This window comes from Seriola lalandi, unplaced genomic scaffold (assembly GCF_002814215.2).
Source record: "Seriola lalandi dorsalis isolate HSWRI2012SDOR001 ecotype SW California unplaced genomic scaffold, Sedor1 jcf7180002054885, whole genome shotgun sequence".
In the NCBI taxonomy this organism is placed as follows: Eukaryota; Metazoa; Chordata; class Actinopteri; order Carangiformes; family Carangidae; genus Seriola; species Seriola lalandi.
This window is the reverse complement of record NW_019525437.1, coordinates 6128336-6148220: the sequence shown is the minus strand read 5'-3', so window position 1 is coordinate 6148220 and position 19885 is coordinate 6128336. Positions and strand designations below refer to the sequence as shown.

Below are 19885 nucleotides of genomic sequence, written 5' to 3'. Positions count from 1 at the left end.
AGTATGTTGAGTTTTTGAACATGGCAGTCTGAAGTGGCCTCTGTCATTTGTCCTGTAAGTCAACTTCTGGCTTGTACTATACAAAGACGGCATACTTTGCTGACTTGCGGGTCACACTTGTACACAGTGTGTGTGTGTCTAAAGGCCTGTATAGTCTGACGTATCTGCAGTCTCCCAACCAAAGTAGAACGTGGCCCCTTTCTATTTCTGGCTTTCGTGTTTACATACACACCTTAAGTACTCCTTGGATCTGATCCCAGTCGTCTGTTGCCAAGATCCTTCATGGCAACAAATGAAAACCCACAGGTTTTACTACCAGCTCATAGAGACAGGACAGTCTGTCTGTTGTATTATCCTATCTGATGGCAGCCCACATGGATGAGCAAACAAAAAGTATTCACGGCAGCTGTGCCAGTTCTTCAGGTACTACCTCACCATACAGGCTTTATCACTGAACGTAACACATCTTGTCTTTCAATCGACATTGTATCCTTGTTGTTTGGCTTAGGTCACATGACATATAAATGTATGCCGTGGTAGGCGGATGCTGGTGCAGATGCTACAAAAAAAATTAAGGCTTAAAAATAGCCAAAGACTGCTGCGTAATGGAATGTGTGCTGCGTAGGCCTACTTTGAAGGTCAAGGAAAGTTTATTTGTACAGCTTATTATCACATCCAGTGTCTCAAAGGGCTTTGGAGGCCCATAAAAGCAGTGGTTCCAAACCCAGACAACGAACAGTCCTTAAAAAATAACATTAGCATTAGAGCTGCAACTAATAATTTTTTTTGCTGTTGATTTTTTAAATCGTTTACTCTACCCAAGATGGGCTTAAATTGCTTGTTTTTTTCTTTGAACCGCAGTCCAAAACCCAAAGGCGTTTAATTTTGCTACTGTTATTTTTGATATCATTTTAAAGTCAAGAAGCTGGAGCCAGCGAATGTTTGGCATTTTATGCTGATAAGGAGGATTAATAGGTTTTTATAATTAGCATTTACAGAAAAAATAAATAAATGGAAGAAACCTTGGGAGAGGCAATTCAAAGACAAATCCCCTCTCCTTCAACTATCAACTATGCAGTAGGTGTTGAAAAGACAAACAGAAATGAAAATGAAGTGAAAACAAGTTCATATAAAATGCCCATGAAGTGTTTATAATCCAAATAAAACCAAGAGTATAGAGTCACGCTAGTAGCTCTCGGAGCTTGTACTTAGGTACAGCAGTATTTTGAGCTAAGTGCTAACATCAGCATGCTGATATACAAACTGAAATTTATAAGATATAATAATTACCACGGAAGCTATCTTAGCTTAGCTCATTTGCATGCAAATATATGCCAATAGTCTTTAAGCATCAATCTGATGCGAGCTACGGCTGGCTGACGGGAGTGTCATTAGTTCTGCAGGTATTTGGTAACAAACCAAAGTATTGGACGTTTTGACATGATAATGGCACTATGATAAGATAAGGGTTCACCAAAGTTCATCGTGAGGGGGAACATGAGTGTCTGTAGCAAATTTCAAAGCAGTCCACCAAGTAGCTGCCAAAACATTTCACTTAACACACAAACGTCAACCTTGTGGAAGTGCTAGAAGAACATCAGGAGTCAGGAGATCACCACTGACCGTGGTGATCTCCTGACTCCTGACCTAAATCTCCTGATTTCATGCCAATTCATCCAATAGTTATTTCACTGTGGAGCCAACGAGATGGACAAACCAGCTGACCATTGCCATCTCTAGGGCCTTTCTCCTAGCGTGGCTTATAATAAATCCAGCACTAAAGTAAATAACTCTTTATTAGTACAGTTACATGCTTTTCCAGCCAGTGTGGGTTTCAAAACCGTTCATGTTCAGATCACACAAATCTACGTGCTCCTGTAACCTGTAAGCCAGCCAGCAGTGCATACAGTTCTGGAGAGCTGCTGGTGTAAAAGATGATCTCATTACACCACGACAGCAGGCCACAGGTCTGAGGAGGGAGCGGGAGCTGTCAGCTTTGTCAGGAGCAATGTCCGGGTGTCTGGCCACTGTCAGGCTCCGCTATGAGTTCACGGCTGGAAACAGCCCCGGTATCAGAGAGCAGATGCACAGCAAGCAGAGGAGGACTCTCTGCTGTCAGTCAAGGTGTTCTCTCTTCTTCTGTACAGGGGCCAGTGTTACAGTATTACAACGCAGCTGTGATAACGTGACCCCTACTGGCTGCACAAAGAGGAATACAATGTTCTAATACGATGAGGAATTTTGTATTTGTTTGTGCAGTGTAACATCCAGCACATTGTCTCTGGGAATATGTCAGTGTACAGTATGTAGATGTGTCTGACCTTTTTGTTTAGCCAAAGACCCGAAGTGCACGGCATTTCTCTGAAACTATTTCCAGTTTGGACATTGTAGACAAACAATAATTATCTGTCAGAAAATACATATTGTTCTCTCTCTCTAGAAAATATATTTCAAAACACTGTGCTTCAGTAATAGATTTTAGGACTGTCTGAAGCACAAAGTAGCCTGTGTTGGCACTGTCTACAACAAGGAATTAACATTGGATATGTGAAAGTGTGTCAAAGTGACATGCTCACAATTAATTACCACCCAGCTCAGGTGTTCTTCTTTGCTCTACTAAGCGTTTTAGCATCTTTCAGCCCATTGCTTTGCTTTTATGGCCCACAGCTTAACTGTTTCAATTTACTCTCACCACTCTCAGAATTTTTTCAGCAAAAAAAAATTCCTGTACATCACCAACCAACACACAGATAAGCTTAGTTAGCTTAGCTAAACCTCCAAGTCTGTAAAGTGAAGCACAGTGCCACATACTGCAGTTCCTCGAATGAACATTTGAACCTGGCCACTGTGAATGACAGGAAGGTGCCATCACAGTTGCTAGATGTCTAGCCATTAGCTTCCTGCTCAGCATCGCCTCAGCATTTTGGAGGATTTTCCATGCAAACATCAGACAGAAATTCTAGTAGTATTACTAATTAGCAGGTATTGGTGTATGTGCTCACCATACCTAAGCTTGTTTGCTTAGCCCGTTAACTAATTAGCCAGTAAAATTAGCTAGCCTTGGGTTAGGCTTCAAGCACGACGCCGATACTCAGCTCTGCTAACGCCGCTAACAGAAGCGTATGCACTGAAGTGCTCCACACATACCCCACCTCATGCCCATTTTTGGATTACATTTGAGTTAGGTGGACCCATGCACTGCCAAGATGCGGGAGGCGGAGCAGCCCACTCTGAGCTCCAAAACCGCTCTTCAGAAACCTATCGGTGACATCACAGAGTCTATGTGCATTTTTATAGTCTAATTTAATTTCTAACACACATTTAACTACTGAAGATAGTGAAGATTTTAGCATCCAAAGAGACAGATATTTCCTGGAGAAGAAAAAAACAGTTAAAAGGATCAGTTAGATGTGTAGATGTGTTTGCTAGCATGCTAACCATATCAACTTCAAAGGTGATAATATGTACATTTTCAGTTGATGCAAGTTCAAGTTAATTAAGTGTTAAATATTCACTTTAGCAGTAATAGATATTTGGAGATTCATATGTAGCTTTGACAAAATCAAAAAATTATTTCCTTGATGAAGGCTGTGAGATGTGGCTGAACGTTTCCAAAGATCACCAGGGAACTTTCATGCCCAAAAAAGTATTTTTCTTTGAATTTTGAAATAAATGCATCAGAGATATTTTAGTGCTGAAGAATACAATTTATTTCTTAGGCAGTCCAGCTGCCCCAAACTTAAAATTCACATTCAACATGTCATGCAGCATCACAATATTTACAATAAATAACATTGTCACAGTCATTTCAGGCCAAGAACAGTCTAAAGTGGAAATTTTATATAAATTAAAATTGCACTTTTTGTGTAAACTCATGCAAAACCAGCAGAATATTATGGCAAGTAAAACCAGGTTCACATGGGAGGTCCTGTGTATATCTGTGACTTCGTACAGCATAAAATACATTCTAACAGCATTGTCGGAAATAGATACAGAGCTAAATGTAAAGGCTTCTTCTCATTCTTTGAACGCTGTTCCTCAAAATACTGCAATCTAATAGCATAGTAAAGACAGTGCAGGTAATGGCGCAGTGAAGAAAACGTAGCCTTAATCCCATCTGGTTGAATGCCTACAGCAGCAAAAAGCATCCAGCACAATCGTCCCAACTTCATTCATTGTTGAAAGCTGTCAGCAGGACGGACTGAAAATGGCTTCAGTTTTGCATTTTCCGCACTTGCTGTTAATGTTTATGCTCAGGATTTGCGTTCAGGTCTATTATCCCGAGGCAGTGCCTGGACTGAACATCATCAGTGTTCTATTCACACAGTCACGCCGGTAAACAAATGACTTCAGGAGTGGGTGTCTAGTTTGACTAGGACTTAATGTGCTTGCCCTCTCCCCTGGCAGCTACACACAGTTCTTTGTAGAGGTCGGAGTGGATAAACCTGGGGTAGGAGTTGTTCTCCATCAGACTGTAGACTTTTCTCTGAGCTGCCAGGAAGCTAGTCGTGGTGGGCTCGTGGAGGCTCTGGACGATAGCATTTCTGGTGTGGAAATCCAGGTTTATCTGAACAAAGAGAAATATCCAGAATGAGTCTTTGACATCCATTTTAACTACACAATATCTTGTGTACTTGATAAAACTTGAAGGTACATAAATTCTGATTAAAATTAGTCTGAAGAAACTAATCAGAGAACACATTTATTTGGATTTACCGGCGATACATTTATAGTGTTTATACATATTTCAAAGGCATCTGTTAGCTGTTACCTCCTTGGGAGCTTCACTTTTAATGAACTCCTCGTAAATGCTGTTGGCCTTGGACGCCATCTCTGTGTGTGTTGTGAGTGTGCTGAAGTCCTCACATGCTGTCCAAAACTCAATGTTCTCTTCGCAGAACTCTGACTTCAAGAAGATACAAAAGGCAGCTTTCCCATCTGCAGGGGGTGGGGTAGAGAGAAAGGAGAGAGAGGGGGAGAAGTATTAAAGACAAGGCCACTAAAATAAGCCGTGTGACACACCCACTTGCTGTTTGCCCATTAATGAAAGGTATGGTAAGCACAGAGACATTACAGCCTTTGTTTTATTGACGCCAATAAACCACTTCCATTCACAGCACACAGCTGACCGTGTGACCTTTCGAGACAATTTTTATGTAATCATGTAGCAATAGTGCAGTGAATGATACTTACATTTATGGCTGAGTAGTTTCTCAAGTGACTGCGCCCATTGGTTCACGTCATCAGCAGATGGCCTGATGGAAGAGAGCAGTGATTGTATAAGAGATAATTGTAATAGAAGTAACTACTTCCTTCACAAACTTGTAGTCGGGTATTGCTAAAAAGAAAAACCATATTGCAATACAGTATTTTGCTATACAGTAAGACAATTTGAATCCTGTTATTTATTTCATAAAATCATAAAATTTGATTTGGTAATAACACATTATACACATAGCATACATACAGAAATAGACAATATAAAAGAGTGTGGATTACGGCTACGTAAAGATAAAAAATGAAATTGAATCATTAGATATAAAACTTGAGACTAGGCTATCTAACTTTAAACTATAAAAATGAATTGATTTACATAAAATGAAATGCATTTCAGTTGAACTAAATTGACTATGACCAGCAGGAAGCACAAACTACATGTTATATGTATGCACACAAAGTGGGATCTTATGCATAATCATGAGCTTTTCATCCTCAAATACAAAAAAAAAAAAAAAAAAAAAAAAAAAAAAAAAGGGCAGTGCTCTACCTGTAGGATCTGTTTTTCATCAGACGTAATACTGACTTGGAAGAGTTTGTCTTCAGGAGAAATCTTATTCTGTTTCTCCAGTTTTTCCTCCTGTAAAAAAAGACAGACTTCACTTGTCAGTGCTCTGTGGCAGTGCAAATTCTCAGTAATGTATTTTACAAGGCCATCACAACCAGGAACATCCCTCTCAAACACCATGTATACTTACTTCATCCCCTTCTTCTCTGCGAGCAGGTCAGTGGGTGTCAAACAGTCTGGGAACGCCATGCTTTGGGATAAAACAGCAGTAAGGTTCTCTCTCATGGTTCAGTCACCTCTCCTGCTCCCTCTTGATTTGTCAGGCAACTTTATAGTTTCTCTCCAGCCGTGGTCCGGAGTGTGACAGGCTGGAGGCGGGCCTGGAATGACAGGTCTTTAAAGTGATTGGCTTTTGCTGTGTAAACAGTGACTTACCCTGGTATGACTCTCTGGACCTGAGGCAATGATAGGCTGTTGCTGCATAAACATTCCTTCCTCGTGTATTCTGTTGGCTTTCCACTTTTAAACGTAAGGTCAAGATGTGACGTTCAAGGCAGACTCGATGCCCTTATTCCTAAAATACAGTTCTGTTGAGGAGTTATGGAACTTTTCTCCACTTTCTTGTGTGTTTTTTTGAAATCATGAAAGCATTTTACAAACAGCAGCTGCACAAAAACATTCACAGAGCATTTACTTTACACCTATTTTACCTATTTGAAAACCACACAGCACCCACCACGTACAGCACGTTTAGCCATAAAACTGCCTGCTAGCCCTAACATGTGACAATTTCCGATGCACAATTGATTCACTGTGACTTTGCAACACTACCTGCAATGATCCTGTTCATTGGATTACTCACCCAGGGTGTGGATTTGTGAAGCATTGTGTCACAATGGCAGGTCAAGGTATTACAGTGGTTCAAAGATGATGATGGTGCAATATCCTGTTACTTCTATAGGTCATTTAAAAAAAAAAGAATGTGGGAACTGCTGAACCTGATTCCTATCACATTAACTTCACTTTATAAAAACAACTTGTAGTTACGTCCAACCGTGTTTTGTTTGATTTCCATTCATCCAGGTGAAAACTTTTAGAAGCATTTAAAATGCATTCAAAGACCATATTTCATTTCAAATAACAGTGAGGACCTGCCTCTCAAATGTGGTTCAGTCAGTCAGAGACTGACCATTTATAGCAAAGGTTTATACAGTTAAATTTAGAAGATAAGGCTCTGTTTTTTTTTTTTTTGTTGTTTTTCTTTTTTTTTTTTTGAGCGAGCTCTTGAAGAATCAGCAATGAGGTGCTGCTAGGAGAACTGATCCCTCAAACACGTGCACGGACATAAGATCTTATTAAAGTCAACAATACCAAAAGGCTTTTCAGGAGGAGGCTGGAGGAAAAGCTTTTCTAGTTTTCATCTATCAAGTCCGCCTTGCACACCTGAAGCATGTCACCTGTCTCTTGGCTGTATAGTTTAAGCAGCATTGATGTTTTTGCCCACTGGATGCCTAAAGAACTTCAAAACAAACTGAGAAACATCACCAACGCTCTTTTAGCTGACGAAGGCACTGTGCAACATTAGCATTTTTAGCATTGAGATGAATGTTAGCCCGATATCCACTTGCTTTTTAGCTCTGTTCTTGGTCTCTACCAACTCCTGCGAAAATTATACGACTTTTTAGATGACTGTTGTCAGCAGTTTTGTGCTGGACAGGTAGCAATCGTTTGTTTCATCAAACATTTTTTTTTTTTTTTTTTCTAAAAATAGCCACCCGCTGCTGGAGATGGTTTCGATAAGAGCACAATTTGTGGACCAGAATAGCAAACAATGCGTCAGAAGCTTATCACTACACGTGACATCTCCCACTTGACCATTGATCGATTTGTAATGTACAAATTCTGATTAATCAACCGAAATCTATGTAATAATGTAGTTTCATCGTGTGGATTTAGCATTGCTTTAATCTGTATAATGCAAAGTGTTGGGTTATTAGGACGTGGTCTTTTGCTGCAAATGTTTGCTACCTCACCCTGTCCCTGAATGTCAGCTGTCTAAGATCTACTCTTTAATACATTATAGGCGACTTCACACTGATTAAAGCTCCACAGGAACGTGCCAGATCTCATGCACCTAGCTGATTATCCTTGTTATGTGCAATACACTCTGTTGCTTTCCATTCCTTCTTTCTTTCTTTTTTTTTTTTGCAAATGTAGCAGGGTGTCAAATGAATGAAATGCGTAATCTTTGGGCTAAACCTGCAGGTCCGGTTTGTTATGCACAGTGTGGATGAGTAACTCACACTACATTCATTTGGCACCATCCCTGCCATGTTTCCACTGAGTCATTGTATGCAAAGCTGCAGTCATGAAAATATTTGACATTCTGTTATAGGAACAATTTGTCTGCATGACACTTCAATGGAAAAATAAACACAAAAAAATTATCAAAAATAACTCAGTCTGTGTTGATAAAGAGAGGTTAAACATGCAGTATGTTTAACTTAGCAAATAATAGTTAATTTAAAAAAAAAAAAAGTAAAGTAAAACTGCAACATATGATGGATGCATGCTTTCTCCGGTTAGTTAAAGAGGTTGTTTGTCAGCTAAAAACTGAATAACACTGCCTGAGAAAGTTACAATTTCAGCACAGTGAAGTCCTTATTCCAGTAACAATGTGTTCTGACATCATCATATCCCAGAAACACCAAAAGGGCACAGGACAGGACACACAGATGTACAGAAAAATCACATTATGTCCTGGATCGTCTGTGCCATAATGCATTTGCGTCACCTGCTGCGTTGTGTTGTGATTCTCGTTCTCTCTGTTGCACCGGTTTGGAGATCTACTGGGTGAAAACACGGTGTTCACCTCGTGTGTTTATTATGATGTGCAGACTGTGTGTAAGCAGCCGTCTGTTTAGAAGTGGATGAAGACCAGAGCCAAGTTTCCACTAAGGCATGAAGTCCGTCCAGAGGGCCTTACGCAGAAGGTGATTCCCAGCACTGGCTTGCAGAGTTTGTCCTCTTTGTGTTTGGAAGTTTCGGTATTCATAAAACCCTGCTGCACTCTTAACCTGTCTGTGGGGTTATGTTTTCTGCTCAGCTGCTATTAGTACAAAAAACAAAGTTATCACAAAGCTTCAAGTGCTGTAAAAAAAAGAAAAAAAAAAATGGACGTGCACAACATCACAGATGTTAAAAGAGAGGCCACCAGCATGACTTTTAGAATGAGGACATATGTGCAAGGCAGTGGAGTTAATAACCAACACAATCAGTGTGTATATATACACCTGTCAGTCACAACATTATGGCTAAGCCGGTTTCAATGTTGTGGCGGAACTACAGAGTGTAGAAAATACCCACATTAACCGTCTTGGCCGCTGCGCATGCACTCGGCCCCAAAACAATCAGGAGGTGAGAAGAAATTCAAATAAAGCAATGGGTAGAAACCTCTCTGTCCGTGACTTTCCATTTTGGCAGCAAAGTCTGCAACTCATGATTAAAGTTCAACTTATAAACGTGGGATAAAAACCCCAACAAGACAGCTGCATGCATGGTCTGCAAACCAACACAAGTTCCTCTCACCTTGAATCCAGGTCAGAGCTGTGTGGGAAGCTCCGACACACCTGCTTTAACTTGAATATCTATTAGGATTAACTGAGCGGGACAGTTGAAATCAACTGTAACTGAATATTTATTTAATATTCATAACTGATGAGATAATTAAATCAATCAATGCAATTTACTTTATTTTTGGTGTGGCTCAGATATTCAGAGGTGGTGCTTTAGGATCTTACTAGATAAGTCTTCATTGCACAATGCAATTCTAAGTATGTTTTAAGTATGTAGTGATAGATACCCATATATGTAAATATGTATACAGACTTTGTGTGAGTGTTGACCCCGTCGTCCCACACTGGACGATGCACAAGGGAATTTAATGAAAATTAAATAGAGGGTGGGGAATCAGCTCCAGGAAGATGAAAGGAAAAACACAAGGACAGAATTAAGTCTTTGAAGTTGGTGTCTTTCTTTAAGTTTAACTGCCTTCGTTATCCCAAACTCGGAGTTGAACTGATGCCGCAGGCACATGTATCATTTCCTGTTAGTACAAATCAGTATAGTACATTCATTTCTTGTATTAGTGTGGAATAGGGACACATCAAATGTGTTTCCTCATTCAGCTAAAGGAAGAGACTGTACAGTTCGGCCAGTGGAGCGTTCTGCCACCACCTGTGTCCTCATTAGCATAGTTGTTGTTGTGTGTCAATTGAACTGCTGACCATGCTACGAGTGTGTGTGATTGCACTGGTAATGTGAGGGTTGATGTCATAATAACCTAAGTGCTATTTCCTCCTGGCCTCCTCCTGTGTACATGTACACTGAGACCAGCAGCGGTGTCACCAGTCTTTCCTGTACTTTACAGCGTCGGTCAGGTTAAGACAGGAGCAGTAGATTGCACCGGGGGAATACTAGGTTCTGGGATGGCAACAGCATCTCCATGGTGACGGATACATGCTCTGTTATGTTTCCTTGGTGTCACATTCAGGGGCCACTTCCTTCGGAGGACGTGAATGCCGAACCGAACCAGCTGTGCCCGCTTTTACCATTGCGTCATAAAAGTGCCGCTCCTGTTTCGTAGCAACCCTGAACTTAACTGTCTTACTGTGAACCGTCAACTGGGCTTAAACCCAACACTTACATTTAAAAGTGTAATCCCCTGGCTTTCTTTGCTGCCATATTATTATCATTATCATTATTTATCCGTTGGGGCCCAGGAAAAGAAGGTCGCATTTTGATGGCGCCTTTCGAAATGCGACAGCCAAGTAGCACCGCAGTCTTAAAATACAGCCGCCGAAGGATGCGGCCCCTGAATTGGGACGCAGTTATTGTGACGTTGTTTTATTAGAAGCAGAGCCCTCAAACCTTGTCACAACAATCGCTGACTTGGTGAATGCAGAATCACATCACCAACCGTACACTGGCCCAACTGTACAAAAAGAGTTCCCTGCCCACCCTTAACTATACTGCTAGGAAATTTCTTGCCAAGGGTTAGATGAGAAGATTGATACCACGCTCGCAACTTTGTGCTAAGCTGAGCTAATCGTCTCCTGGCTTTAGCTTCATATTTGCAGTACAGACGGTGTAAATCTTCTCATCTTACTCATGGAAAGAAAACGCAAACGTTTCCAAAAATACCAATGACCAAATATTAATGTCAATCCTCAGCAGCTTAAAATAGCTTCTGCATTTCACACAGTACGCCACACATGCCAATCAATGCTTCAGCAACACCATGGCTTGGCGTGTCTTTACACACCTATGACACCTGACGGCTACTTCTCTAATCCCCGTACATGTTGCCGTCATCATTATCATTCTCTGGGCTTTGTGCCACTAGGCGAGACCTTTAAAACCTTTCAATATGTTGACCACAAATAGCATTCCGTCATCCTCTTTTGTTCTGAAGCATTTGTCGTCAGTAGTAGTTCGCTAATTATATTGTAAAACGAACCAGAGCTCCCTCCCTCCCATTCTGCAGGTCAGAGTCCAGCCCTCATGTAGTGGATGTGGATGATCAATAAATGGTGGAAAAGTACTGCAAGCTGTCAGGCATCCGTATGCTTTAGGAGTGACAAGCACACTTGCACAAATTTCAAAAGGGGCATAAAGGATCAATAAATTCTTGCCACGAGACACTTATCATGTGCTGAAGACAGTTGCTCATTTAGCTGAAAGCGCTCCCACAGCCAACGAGCCTTTGGCCTCTCTCCTGGTGGTGGTTTCAGCCAGAGTCAAGGCATCAATTAGCAAATGCCTTCACATACAAAAACCACCAGCTGGTACAGTTACATTTAATGGATGAGCATTTTGAAAAGAGGCTGCACTATCCATACCTTTGGCTTTCCCGTCCACTCCACTAGGCGGAAGGAAACATGACTGATAGACGGGTCGATTTCCTTGTCCTCTCTCAAATAGCCAACAATGACAAGCCATTTGTGGGCGTAATGGCTACAATGAAAACTGTTCCATTTGCCAGCTGAGCTTTGGTGTGTTCCAGGGAATCCTGAAACCTGATAGGGTTATCCATCAAATGTTTTGTATAGTGGTTTCTTTGAAAAAATACCGCCTCATGGTTTTATGCCGCCGCCAAGCAGCCAAATTGCAGGAAATATGGTCACAATCTCCCCCTCATGAGTTACAGCATTTAATAATGACCAGAGGGCTTTTAGCAGAACATTACAATGTCACAGAGAAGTTGACCTTTGACCATTTGGATATACAATAAAATGTTATCACCTAATTTTATCTTTATAGACATTTGAGTTAAATTGTGACATTATTAGTGTATGAATTTGCCAGTTATGAACAAAATCGTGTTTTGTGAGGTCATAGTGTGCCACTAGTAATGAAATTCCCTCTGGGCATTCCTGATATATTGCATTCATAAGAATGTGAAATCACTGTGACCTCGAACTTTGACCTTTGACCACCAAAATCTAATCAGTTCATCTTCGGGTCCAAGTGAATCTAAACAAATTTCCTCAGGGTGGTCTTGAGATACAACATTCAAGAGACCAAAACCGTGTTTTGTGAGGTCACCGCGACCTTTGACCACAAAATCTAATCAGTTCATCCTTGAGTCTAAATGAGTGTTTATGCCAATTGAAGTTTCCTCATGGCGTATAGAGGCATACAAATGATATAAGGTTTTATTCTTACAATCACTTTACTTTTGAAGCTTTTTGTAGAAGAAGAGTAAAATGAAGATGAGATATTATTTGAAAATAGTCTAGTTTCTATAGATTGAGGTGGTGAGACTGTTTTAGGTGAAACAGGTAAAAACCGCTATGAACTAAGTGATGATTCTTTTTTTTTAAATGTGCAAACTCAACAAAACAACAAGCAACACTAACAGTTACTTCCTATAGTCACGTACCATTACAAAACAAATGTCTTCTTACTTTTCAAAGCCAGTGTTCTACTTTCATTCACCTGTGCTTGAATGTTTGCATGGAGATCTGCAGCCTACATCTACCAGTTGTAGTTGGGGCACATAAAGGATGGTGGGGCCCAAACTACACAAACATTTCAATTCCAAACCTGTCTGGGTGTGTATTTGTACTGTATGTGGAGGCCTGCACAGAGAGTACATGCAAAAACTGCAGAGGAGCCTCCCTTTTAACATCAGCTGACATTGAAAAATCCACAGCTCATGTAACTGATGGAGAGTCAGATTAAAACATATGAGAACTGGTTTATCTGTAGAGATGGAGGCTCTCGCCTGCAAACGCAGAGCTGTTCAGCAGTTGTGTTTTTGCAGCATATTGGCTTGACAAAGAGTTTCCACATAATCTAACTGAGCCCTGTTCAATAATAGATTTAGTTTTTTTTAAGAAGCACATAATTAAGCCGAAGAAATGTCGATGGGGGAGTAATTAAATCAATCACAGATTGTGTCTATATTACACTAAACTCCCTGGGATGGGCCGCCCCATCCCAGGTCCCCGAAGCATGCAAACCCCATGTTTGTGCATTCACTAGGGATGCAGGCATGTTTCAGAGGAGTTGTTAAAAAAAAAAGAAAAAAGAAGCTGTCACTTCTGCTTAGACAGTGCCAGCTACCTGCATGCTTATCTGCTGTTGTTTATTTTTCCTTTCCATGTGTTAAGTAACAAGAAGGAATAACTGCTGAGCTGTACAGCGGAAGAGTCTCCCAAACATTTGCAATCAATAATATTTTATGAGCTATTTGCATGAAAAATGACCTCACTTTATGTGTGATGCATTGCAAGTGCAAAGGTTTAACTTTCCGAACGAGCGTGGTGCACGATGCAGTTCCAGCTAGTGATGATCTTTAAACATTTGAAAGGTGTAGCTGTAGATGTGGATTCGCAAAAGGTTTCAGTACCTCTGCGGAGCAATGCATTAGAGCTGAGTGACAAATAAATTAGCTATTAGCCACATGAGCTAATGTTGAGGCAGTATAGTTAATGTCAGCTCACCAATACATTGCTGTCAGCCACATCCAGCAGCATTCTCTCATGGTGTCTTTATTGCTTGCTGTTTATTAGTCTGTAAAGGAATGAAATACCTCACCTGTGTCGGTATGTACTGTACCTGGTGCACAAATGGATCGCTCTCTGTAAAGGGAGACAATTACACTAATAGTCTCATGATGTACAAACCTTATATAATAATAAGTGATAGGATGTAAACTTGTATTTAATATGTCAATATAGAATATACCACAAAGGGAGCATGTGGAAATAAATGGAGCATTGGTTTTAATTCCAAAAAATAGTGAATGGCTCAGGCGTAGTCGGTAGCATTAGATGCATCCACATTTGTTCCAGCAGGATATTACATAACATCTATTCTGGATCTGTTAGTGTGGGACCAAAGAGTGTGCAGGAAAAAAAAAAAAGAAAAGTATTTTAACACTGGCAGAGCTATGGGAGTTTCATTAATTATAAGGCTGCTCAGTTGGACAGCATTCCACTGAGCAATTGAGAGAGAGCTCATAGTCAGGCTCAGAGAAACTGACACAGAGAGATTTGTGGAGAAGAATTGACACACAGAATGAGACCGAACAGCATTTAACAAGCTCTCTTCATTTTTTGTCTTGTGTAAGCGTTTCACAAAATGGAGTCTATCTTCCTCCCTGTGGCACCACTACAGTGCGCTGTACTGTTCAGCATCAGCAGAAACAATGGAACAGTAGAGTGAGACACTAACTGTGGTTTTAACAACAGTACAGCTTTGGATCATGTGTATTTGACTGATCACAATTTCAGCATCTGCTTGTGTTGTTTCTCTAAAGGCAGAGTGACTCATAATGCAATTGATGGAAACAATTAATATGAATCGCTGCACTAAACTAATCAATAGCATTTTTTTTTTGTTACATTTGAAAGACTAAGCAAAAGCAAAGCTTATCATTACTTCTGTTGAATAGCACAGTCTTTCATTTTGCCGTGTGGCTGCATTTCAGAGAAAATCTCATTTCTCACAATGACTGATTTCATAAGAAACTGGAAGTTCGGGCCTTCCTGTTTTTAAAGCAGTGTACATTGCTTGTGCACTTTATTTCCAAGTCAACAGATGCTTTTCAATGATAAAAAAAGGATAACAGGAAATAGCACGCACCCAGTCCTTTGTCGTATCATTTTTTTCATTGATGTAATTTCCCGTAAAGTTTGAAAACTGAAACTCAAAACCACTGAGTTAATGCTACTTCTGGATAATTTTTTTTTTTTTATGTCTTATTATCATCGGTGGATTATTTTATCTCATTTATTGTAAATCTGTACTTAGTTCTCAGTTTGAAGCTCCGCTTTCTTGATAAGGGAAACCCAGATGTCTCAGTTAGAGGTCCCATATTTTATGCTTTTCTTGCGTTTATTTGAAGTGATCCATAAGAAGATATATTTGTGGTTTTAAGAACCAAAAAAAACATCTCAATGTAGTTTTACATCTCCTCTCTCATGCTTTTCCCTGAAGGTCTGGTAACAATAGGTCAGTCAGCTGACTGTTTTCTGAGTGACCGAATAAAAATAAATAAAAACCAAATCCTGCAAGGTTGGATGGTGAGTCCAGTTGGGCTGGGCTTTGGGCATGGTGACATCACAAAGTTACAGTAGTCCTGATGGCTCGTTTTAATGCTCAGTTTCTGATTATGGACTGTGTGCATTTCTCTGTGGACTGAGCTCTTTGATACTTTCACTGTATTAATATAGAACCTAGACCTGCTTTGTAACCAAAACATACATGGAAATCTTACTTTATACAATATGGGATCTTTAAAATGCTGAAAATGTTTGAATATGAGAGAGCAGGAGCACTATTTATGAAATAAAAACAAAACATTCTGTATATACTCTGTCACTTAGTAGGATGGAGTGTAAAGTCTGGCCAACAACTGTACTGTAGTTGCTTCAGTGAAGATAAGTTGTCGCCCACTATAACTTGGCACAGCCTTTATGTTTCCATCCTGATGCGGTGGAGTATTGCTTTAAACATACAACAGACAATCATTATGCAAACATCCCATTAATTTTCGAATACAATGTTTCAGGATCTATTTCACTGGAAGTGCGTTGCTGTCTTCTTTAACACAGACCACCACAGAAATCAGATCATAAAGCAACTAAAAGCTGCAGCATGAAACTTAACTTCAGTGGTGTTGTTAAAAATAGAAAAAAGTTCACTTACTTCCAAGTATGCAATTTAAATAATTTAATGTCATTCAAATCACTAACATCTTGAACAAGCACGTCAACACGGCAACAAACTTTGTACTCAAGTGGTGACAAGTAACAATAAATAACACAATGTTTAACTTTTAAGTTAACTTAACTATGAACTCCCTAAGAATACATTAAAACAACATGGTTTGGAAAAGCAGTAATAAGCCCTACTCTCAAGGTATACAAGGAGTTTTAACATCCTCTCATGCAATGTGAAACATACTATTTCTATGACATTTCCACTCAAATAGTTTATTACATAAAATCACAACTGATGACACTTCGGTGCTTAACAATTGGGTTTCGTCTTTGGTCAAAAGTCGTGTGCTGAAGCATTAAAATTAGACATCACTGGCCCTAACTGGGTAGTTGTTGGCTGCTCTAACGCAAAATTTGGTTCAGATTCCACACAAAAATGTACATGATGTCATGTCTGGTTAAGAATAGAATTATCCTACCTACTTTTACTTTAGTTGTTTGAAAATGATCAACTTAAAATATTAAATATTTGCACAAAATATCACCCACAGGCAGCTTAAATCTAAAAAAGAAAAAAAAAAAAGTATAATTTTTTAAAACCCCATATCTAATCTGGAAAAAAAAAAAAGAAAATATCCTTTTAAAGTGGCCCAAAACGCCTCTAGCGTAACTAAATGGCTTTCTGCAACCCTTTACTAAGTATGGCATGTGACTATTGAGTCCTCTGTGTGCTATGGATTTGTTGTCTTCCTTGGTGCTGTCATTAGATAATTGGCCAGCTCTTTTTGTGACAGCTTATTATTATGTGTCAGTGGCAGTGAAACGCTACAACTAAATACACACTATCTCCCGGACGCACGCACGCACACACACACATGCACACACACACACACACACACACTCTCCTATGTGTGTGACAGTTGATTCTTACATCCTCTATCTTAATCAGCACAGGAAACACCTCTGCAAAGAAGGCTGGAGGAGGTCTGTTGCATGGTTTGCTTATGCAGCTCCACGGTCGGAGCGAGCGTCAGCGGCCCCACTGATTCATTCGTCGTCAAAAGCTCCAAATTCGCACACCAACACAAACTTATCCAGTGCAAACACACACTACAGAGTCATTATCATTACGGCTGGTCATGTTTCTTCTTCTTCTTCCTCTTGTTAAACAGTCCTCGGAAGTGTGGTGCTCAGTGATCCTCCCATTACGTAGACTAAGGCACAGTTTGCTTCTGGATCTATAGTGACGACGGCGGGGGCGGCGTGAGGCCTCTGTATGTGTCCGTGTGCTGTGCAGGTTGATTCCCCTTCCTTCTTTGTTGTCAGTCATTTCCCTCGAAGGAGCTCAAACATTCCAGTTATGGGTTTTATGTCCTTCCTCTCTCTCTCTCTCTCTCTCTCTCTCTCTCTCTCTCTCTCTCCCCCCTTGACTGTGCTCTCATCCCTTCGTGGCGTCGGCGGCAAGGTTTTCCAGAAGAATTCTATAAATGTCCGAGCGGAGGAACCGCGGGTACGAGTCTCTTTCCATCAACCCATAAACTATCTTCTGAGCGTCGTCAAAGCAGTGCATGGTGGGAGTCTTGACGTTCCTTTTGATCTGCTCTCGGGTGTGATAGTCAATGTTGATCTGCAATGAGGCACAGAGATAGGAATGAAGGGATCTGAGCCAAGAGCGAGAGATTTGAGCAGACACTTCTCTGTGATACTCTGTCAGAGCTCAATCTGTATCTTCATTATTCAGTCTGATACACAAAGATTTAAGTACATGTAAGAGAGATTTTTCTGAGCTGTATTACCTCTTTAGGAGATTCTGCTTTGATGAACTGCTCGTAAATCTTCTTGGCTCTTGAGGACATCCTGAATGAAGACTTGATCTTCTTGTAGTCCTCACAGGTGAGCCAGAATTCAATATTCTCATCGCTGTATTCGGATTTGAGAAAGTTACGAAAGGTGGCCAGTCCATCTGAGGAAAGCACAGAAAACACGCCAAAGATTAAGCATCTGCAACTTCCCCTTTTTTCCTTTAATCTCTTATTCTCACAAACATAATGTTTACTCTTCTAGTATTATCAAGTATTCTCGTCCTTAGGGAAAATGCAACCTACATTTAGACTCGAGAAGCCTTTCCAGTGACTGTGACCATTGTTGGGTATCTTCTAAACTTAGCCTGCTGGGAGAGAATGCAAGTTGGATTACTCAACCAGAATCAAATTTGGGTAAAATAAAACTGAGGTGAACTGTGCAAGGGGCTGCAAGGACTACAGAAGCACGCTAATCAAGAAAGCATAGCAGATGTGCTTATCAAATCTTTACAAAAAAAAAAAAAAAAAATTGTCAAAACCATGGGATATGTTGGTGTGCGTGTGTGCTCTGCCAAAGCAAACATGGTGTCTCTAGTTTGTTTGAATCCTTTCATGATGCCATAGATGGAAATGATAGGAGCAGGCTGGCTATTTTAAAACTGAAATGTATGCAAAACACTCCATAAGTCTCCTTACCTCTCAGAGCTTGACGAGTGTGAGAACATGCACTGGAGTCGGCACATAAAGTTCTTTCCACTGTGTAGAGATAAGAAATACATGAATATATCCCTGTTGGATTTACTGCTGTTAAATTAGTTTCAAGTGAGTCTGTCAAAGCATACTGGTGTGTTAGTAATTGGTGTAGTAAAGTTAGATGACATTATCAACTCTAAGCTATTTTGAGGAGATGCCATGAAGCATCCATAATATTCCTGTGTCTCTGAAAGGATTGACGGGACAACCCGGAATCCCTTTGCAATTGCATCACCTAGTATTGAATAGATACATTAACTGAAAAACTATTTTTCATCAGGCATCAAGTCGGCGCATTTACTGGAAACCCCGGCCTGGCGTTGAAGTAAAAGTTTCACTCACATGTTCTTGTTTCTCTTCCTGTCATCTCTGTCCATGATGAAGTGCTGTGTGTTGAGTGGTTCGACGATTAGGCTGGGCATTGTTTTGTTAAGTCCACACTCTCAGGCTCTCGGTCCTGGTCATGCTGCGGCTGAGACACACTTAGGAGGGTTCCCCCTGCGATGCGGCTTTATATACCAAGGTTTCCTGTTGCTACGCACCGGGGCTGCTGGGATACATCAGCAGCTCAGCCCAGACTGAAGAGGAAGCACCCCTTCCTCCTCCTCCTCCTCCTCCTCCTGTTCCTCCTCTCCTCCTACCTCACTGTTAGAAACAACACATACTCACACTGTACTGAATGTATGCCTCCCTCCTCTTGATGCCTTACTCCCTATTATGTCTCGCTGCTTCCTTTTCTTTCCATCTGCTGTTGCAGATCCTTCCCTCCTCCTGACTGGACGAGCCAAACGGACAGCAGTCTCTGTGGCTGAAAGCATGCTGTGTTCACATTATTTTTAGTCTGACAGCACAGATGCAAATGACAGTAACAGTGACTGTGATAGGCAAATCGCGACCTTTGCCCGTTGTGTGTTTTGGTAGCCCTCTGAAATGGGACTGAAGAGTTAAGCCTGTTGAAAATGGAAGGATTGCCTCCTGGCTCTCTGCGATAAAAATCATCAACTTCAACATTTATCTATCCCGCAAAGGCTAATTCATTACAACTTGGTCGAAAATTCATGCAACTGAAGACTTCAGCCAAATGTGAGAAAGAGGAAACAGCAAATTGATTGCAACAGAGATACTCCGTAAGACGACAGGAAGTTAGAAAGATTGTCAGAACGTCATATCATGATCATTCTCCTGTTTCCGCCGCGAAGTTATTGCTTTATTGTCCAAACCTTCCATCAAGGTCAAACTGTACACTGAGATCCCTCTGTGGAGGGTAGGAAATGCAAATCCTATTATTATATTTTATAAGGCTACAAGGTTAA

At 40.6% G+C, this 19885-nt stretch overlaps 2 protein-coding genes across 3 annotated transcripts; both read right to left on the bottom strand.

Annotated features, from left to right (window-relative positions):
• Positions 1 to 3686: 3686 nt before the first annotated feature.
• On the bottom strand, positions 3687 to 6104 carry LOC111671643 (regulator of G protein signaling 21-like). Its single transcript, XM_023428778.2, has 5 exons — positions 5976 to 6104; positions 5768 to 5857; positions 5194 to 5255; positions 4772 to 4938; positions 3687 to 4567 (listed from the first exon to the last, which is right to left on the bottom strand). Exons 1-5 carry the CDS (start codon positions 6068 to 6070, stop codon positions 4373 to 4375), a joined length of 609 nt encoding a protein of 202 aa, XP_023284546.1. The 5' UTR covers positions 6071 to 6104; the 3' UTR covers positions 3687 to 4372.
• A 9908-nt stretch (positions 6105 to 16012) lies between these two features.
• On the bottom strand, positions 16013 to 19145 carry LOC111671631 (regulator of G protein signaling 21-like). 2 transcript variants are annotated; one of them, XM_023428764.2, is made up of 5 exons: positions 18915 to 19145; positions 18516 to 18575; positions 18123 to 18184; positions 17814 to 17980; positions 16013 to 17644 (listed from the first exon to the last, which is right to left on the bottom strand). In XM_023428764.2, the coding sequence occupies exons 1-5, from the start codon at positions 18992 to 18994 to the stop codon at positions 17456 to 17458; spliced, it is 558 nt and encodes a 185-aa protein (XP_023284532.1). In that variant the 5' UTR covers positions 18995 to 19145; the 3' UTR covers positions 16013 to 17455. The 2 variants fall into 2 exon arrangements, with proteins under 2 accessions (XP_023284532.1, XP_023284531.1); XM_023428763.2 differs by having other exon boundaries at positions 18123 to 18187; positions 18915 to 19140.
• Between the last annotated feature and the right edge of the window lie 740 nt (positions 19146 to 19885).

Bases quoted from the DNA above. Each gene is read 5' to 3' on its own strand.
- LOC111671643 (XM_023428778.2), bottom strand. From the start codon at position 6,070: ATGAGAGAGAACCTTACTGCTGTTTTATCCCAAAGCATGGCGTTCCCA. The intron at 5,858-5,975 runs GTAAGTATACAT...CTTTTTTTACAG, and splicing joins GCAGAGAAGAAGGGGATGAA to GAGGAAAAACTGGAGAAACA. The intron at 5,256-5,767 runs GTAGAGCACTGC...CTCTTCCATCAG, and splicing joins ATGAAAAACAGATCCTACAG to GCCATCTGCTGATGACGTGA.
- LOC111671631 (XM_023428763.2), bottom strand. From the start codon at position 18,994: ATGCCCAGCCTAATCGTCGAACCACTCAACACACAGCACTTCATCATG. The intron at 18,576-18,914 runs GTGAGTGAAACT...ATCTCTACACAG, and splicing joins AGGAAGAGAAACAAGAACAT to TGGAAAGAACTTTATGTGCC. The intron at 17,981-18,122 runs GTAGGTTGCATT...TGCTTTCCTCAG, and splicing joins AAGGCTTCTCGAGTCTAAAT to ATGGACTGGCCACCTTTCGT.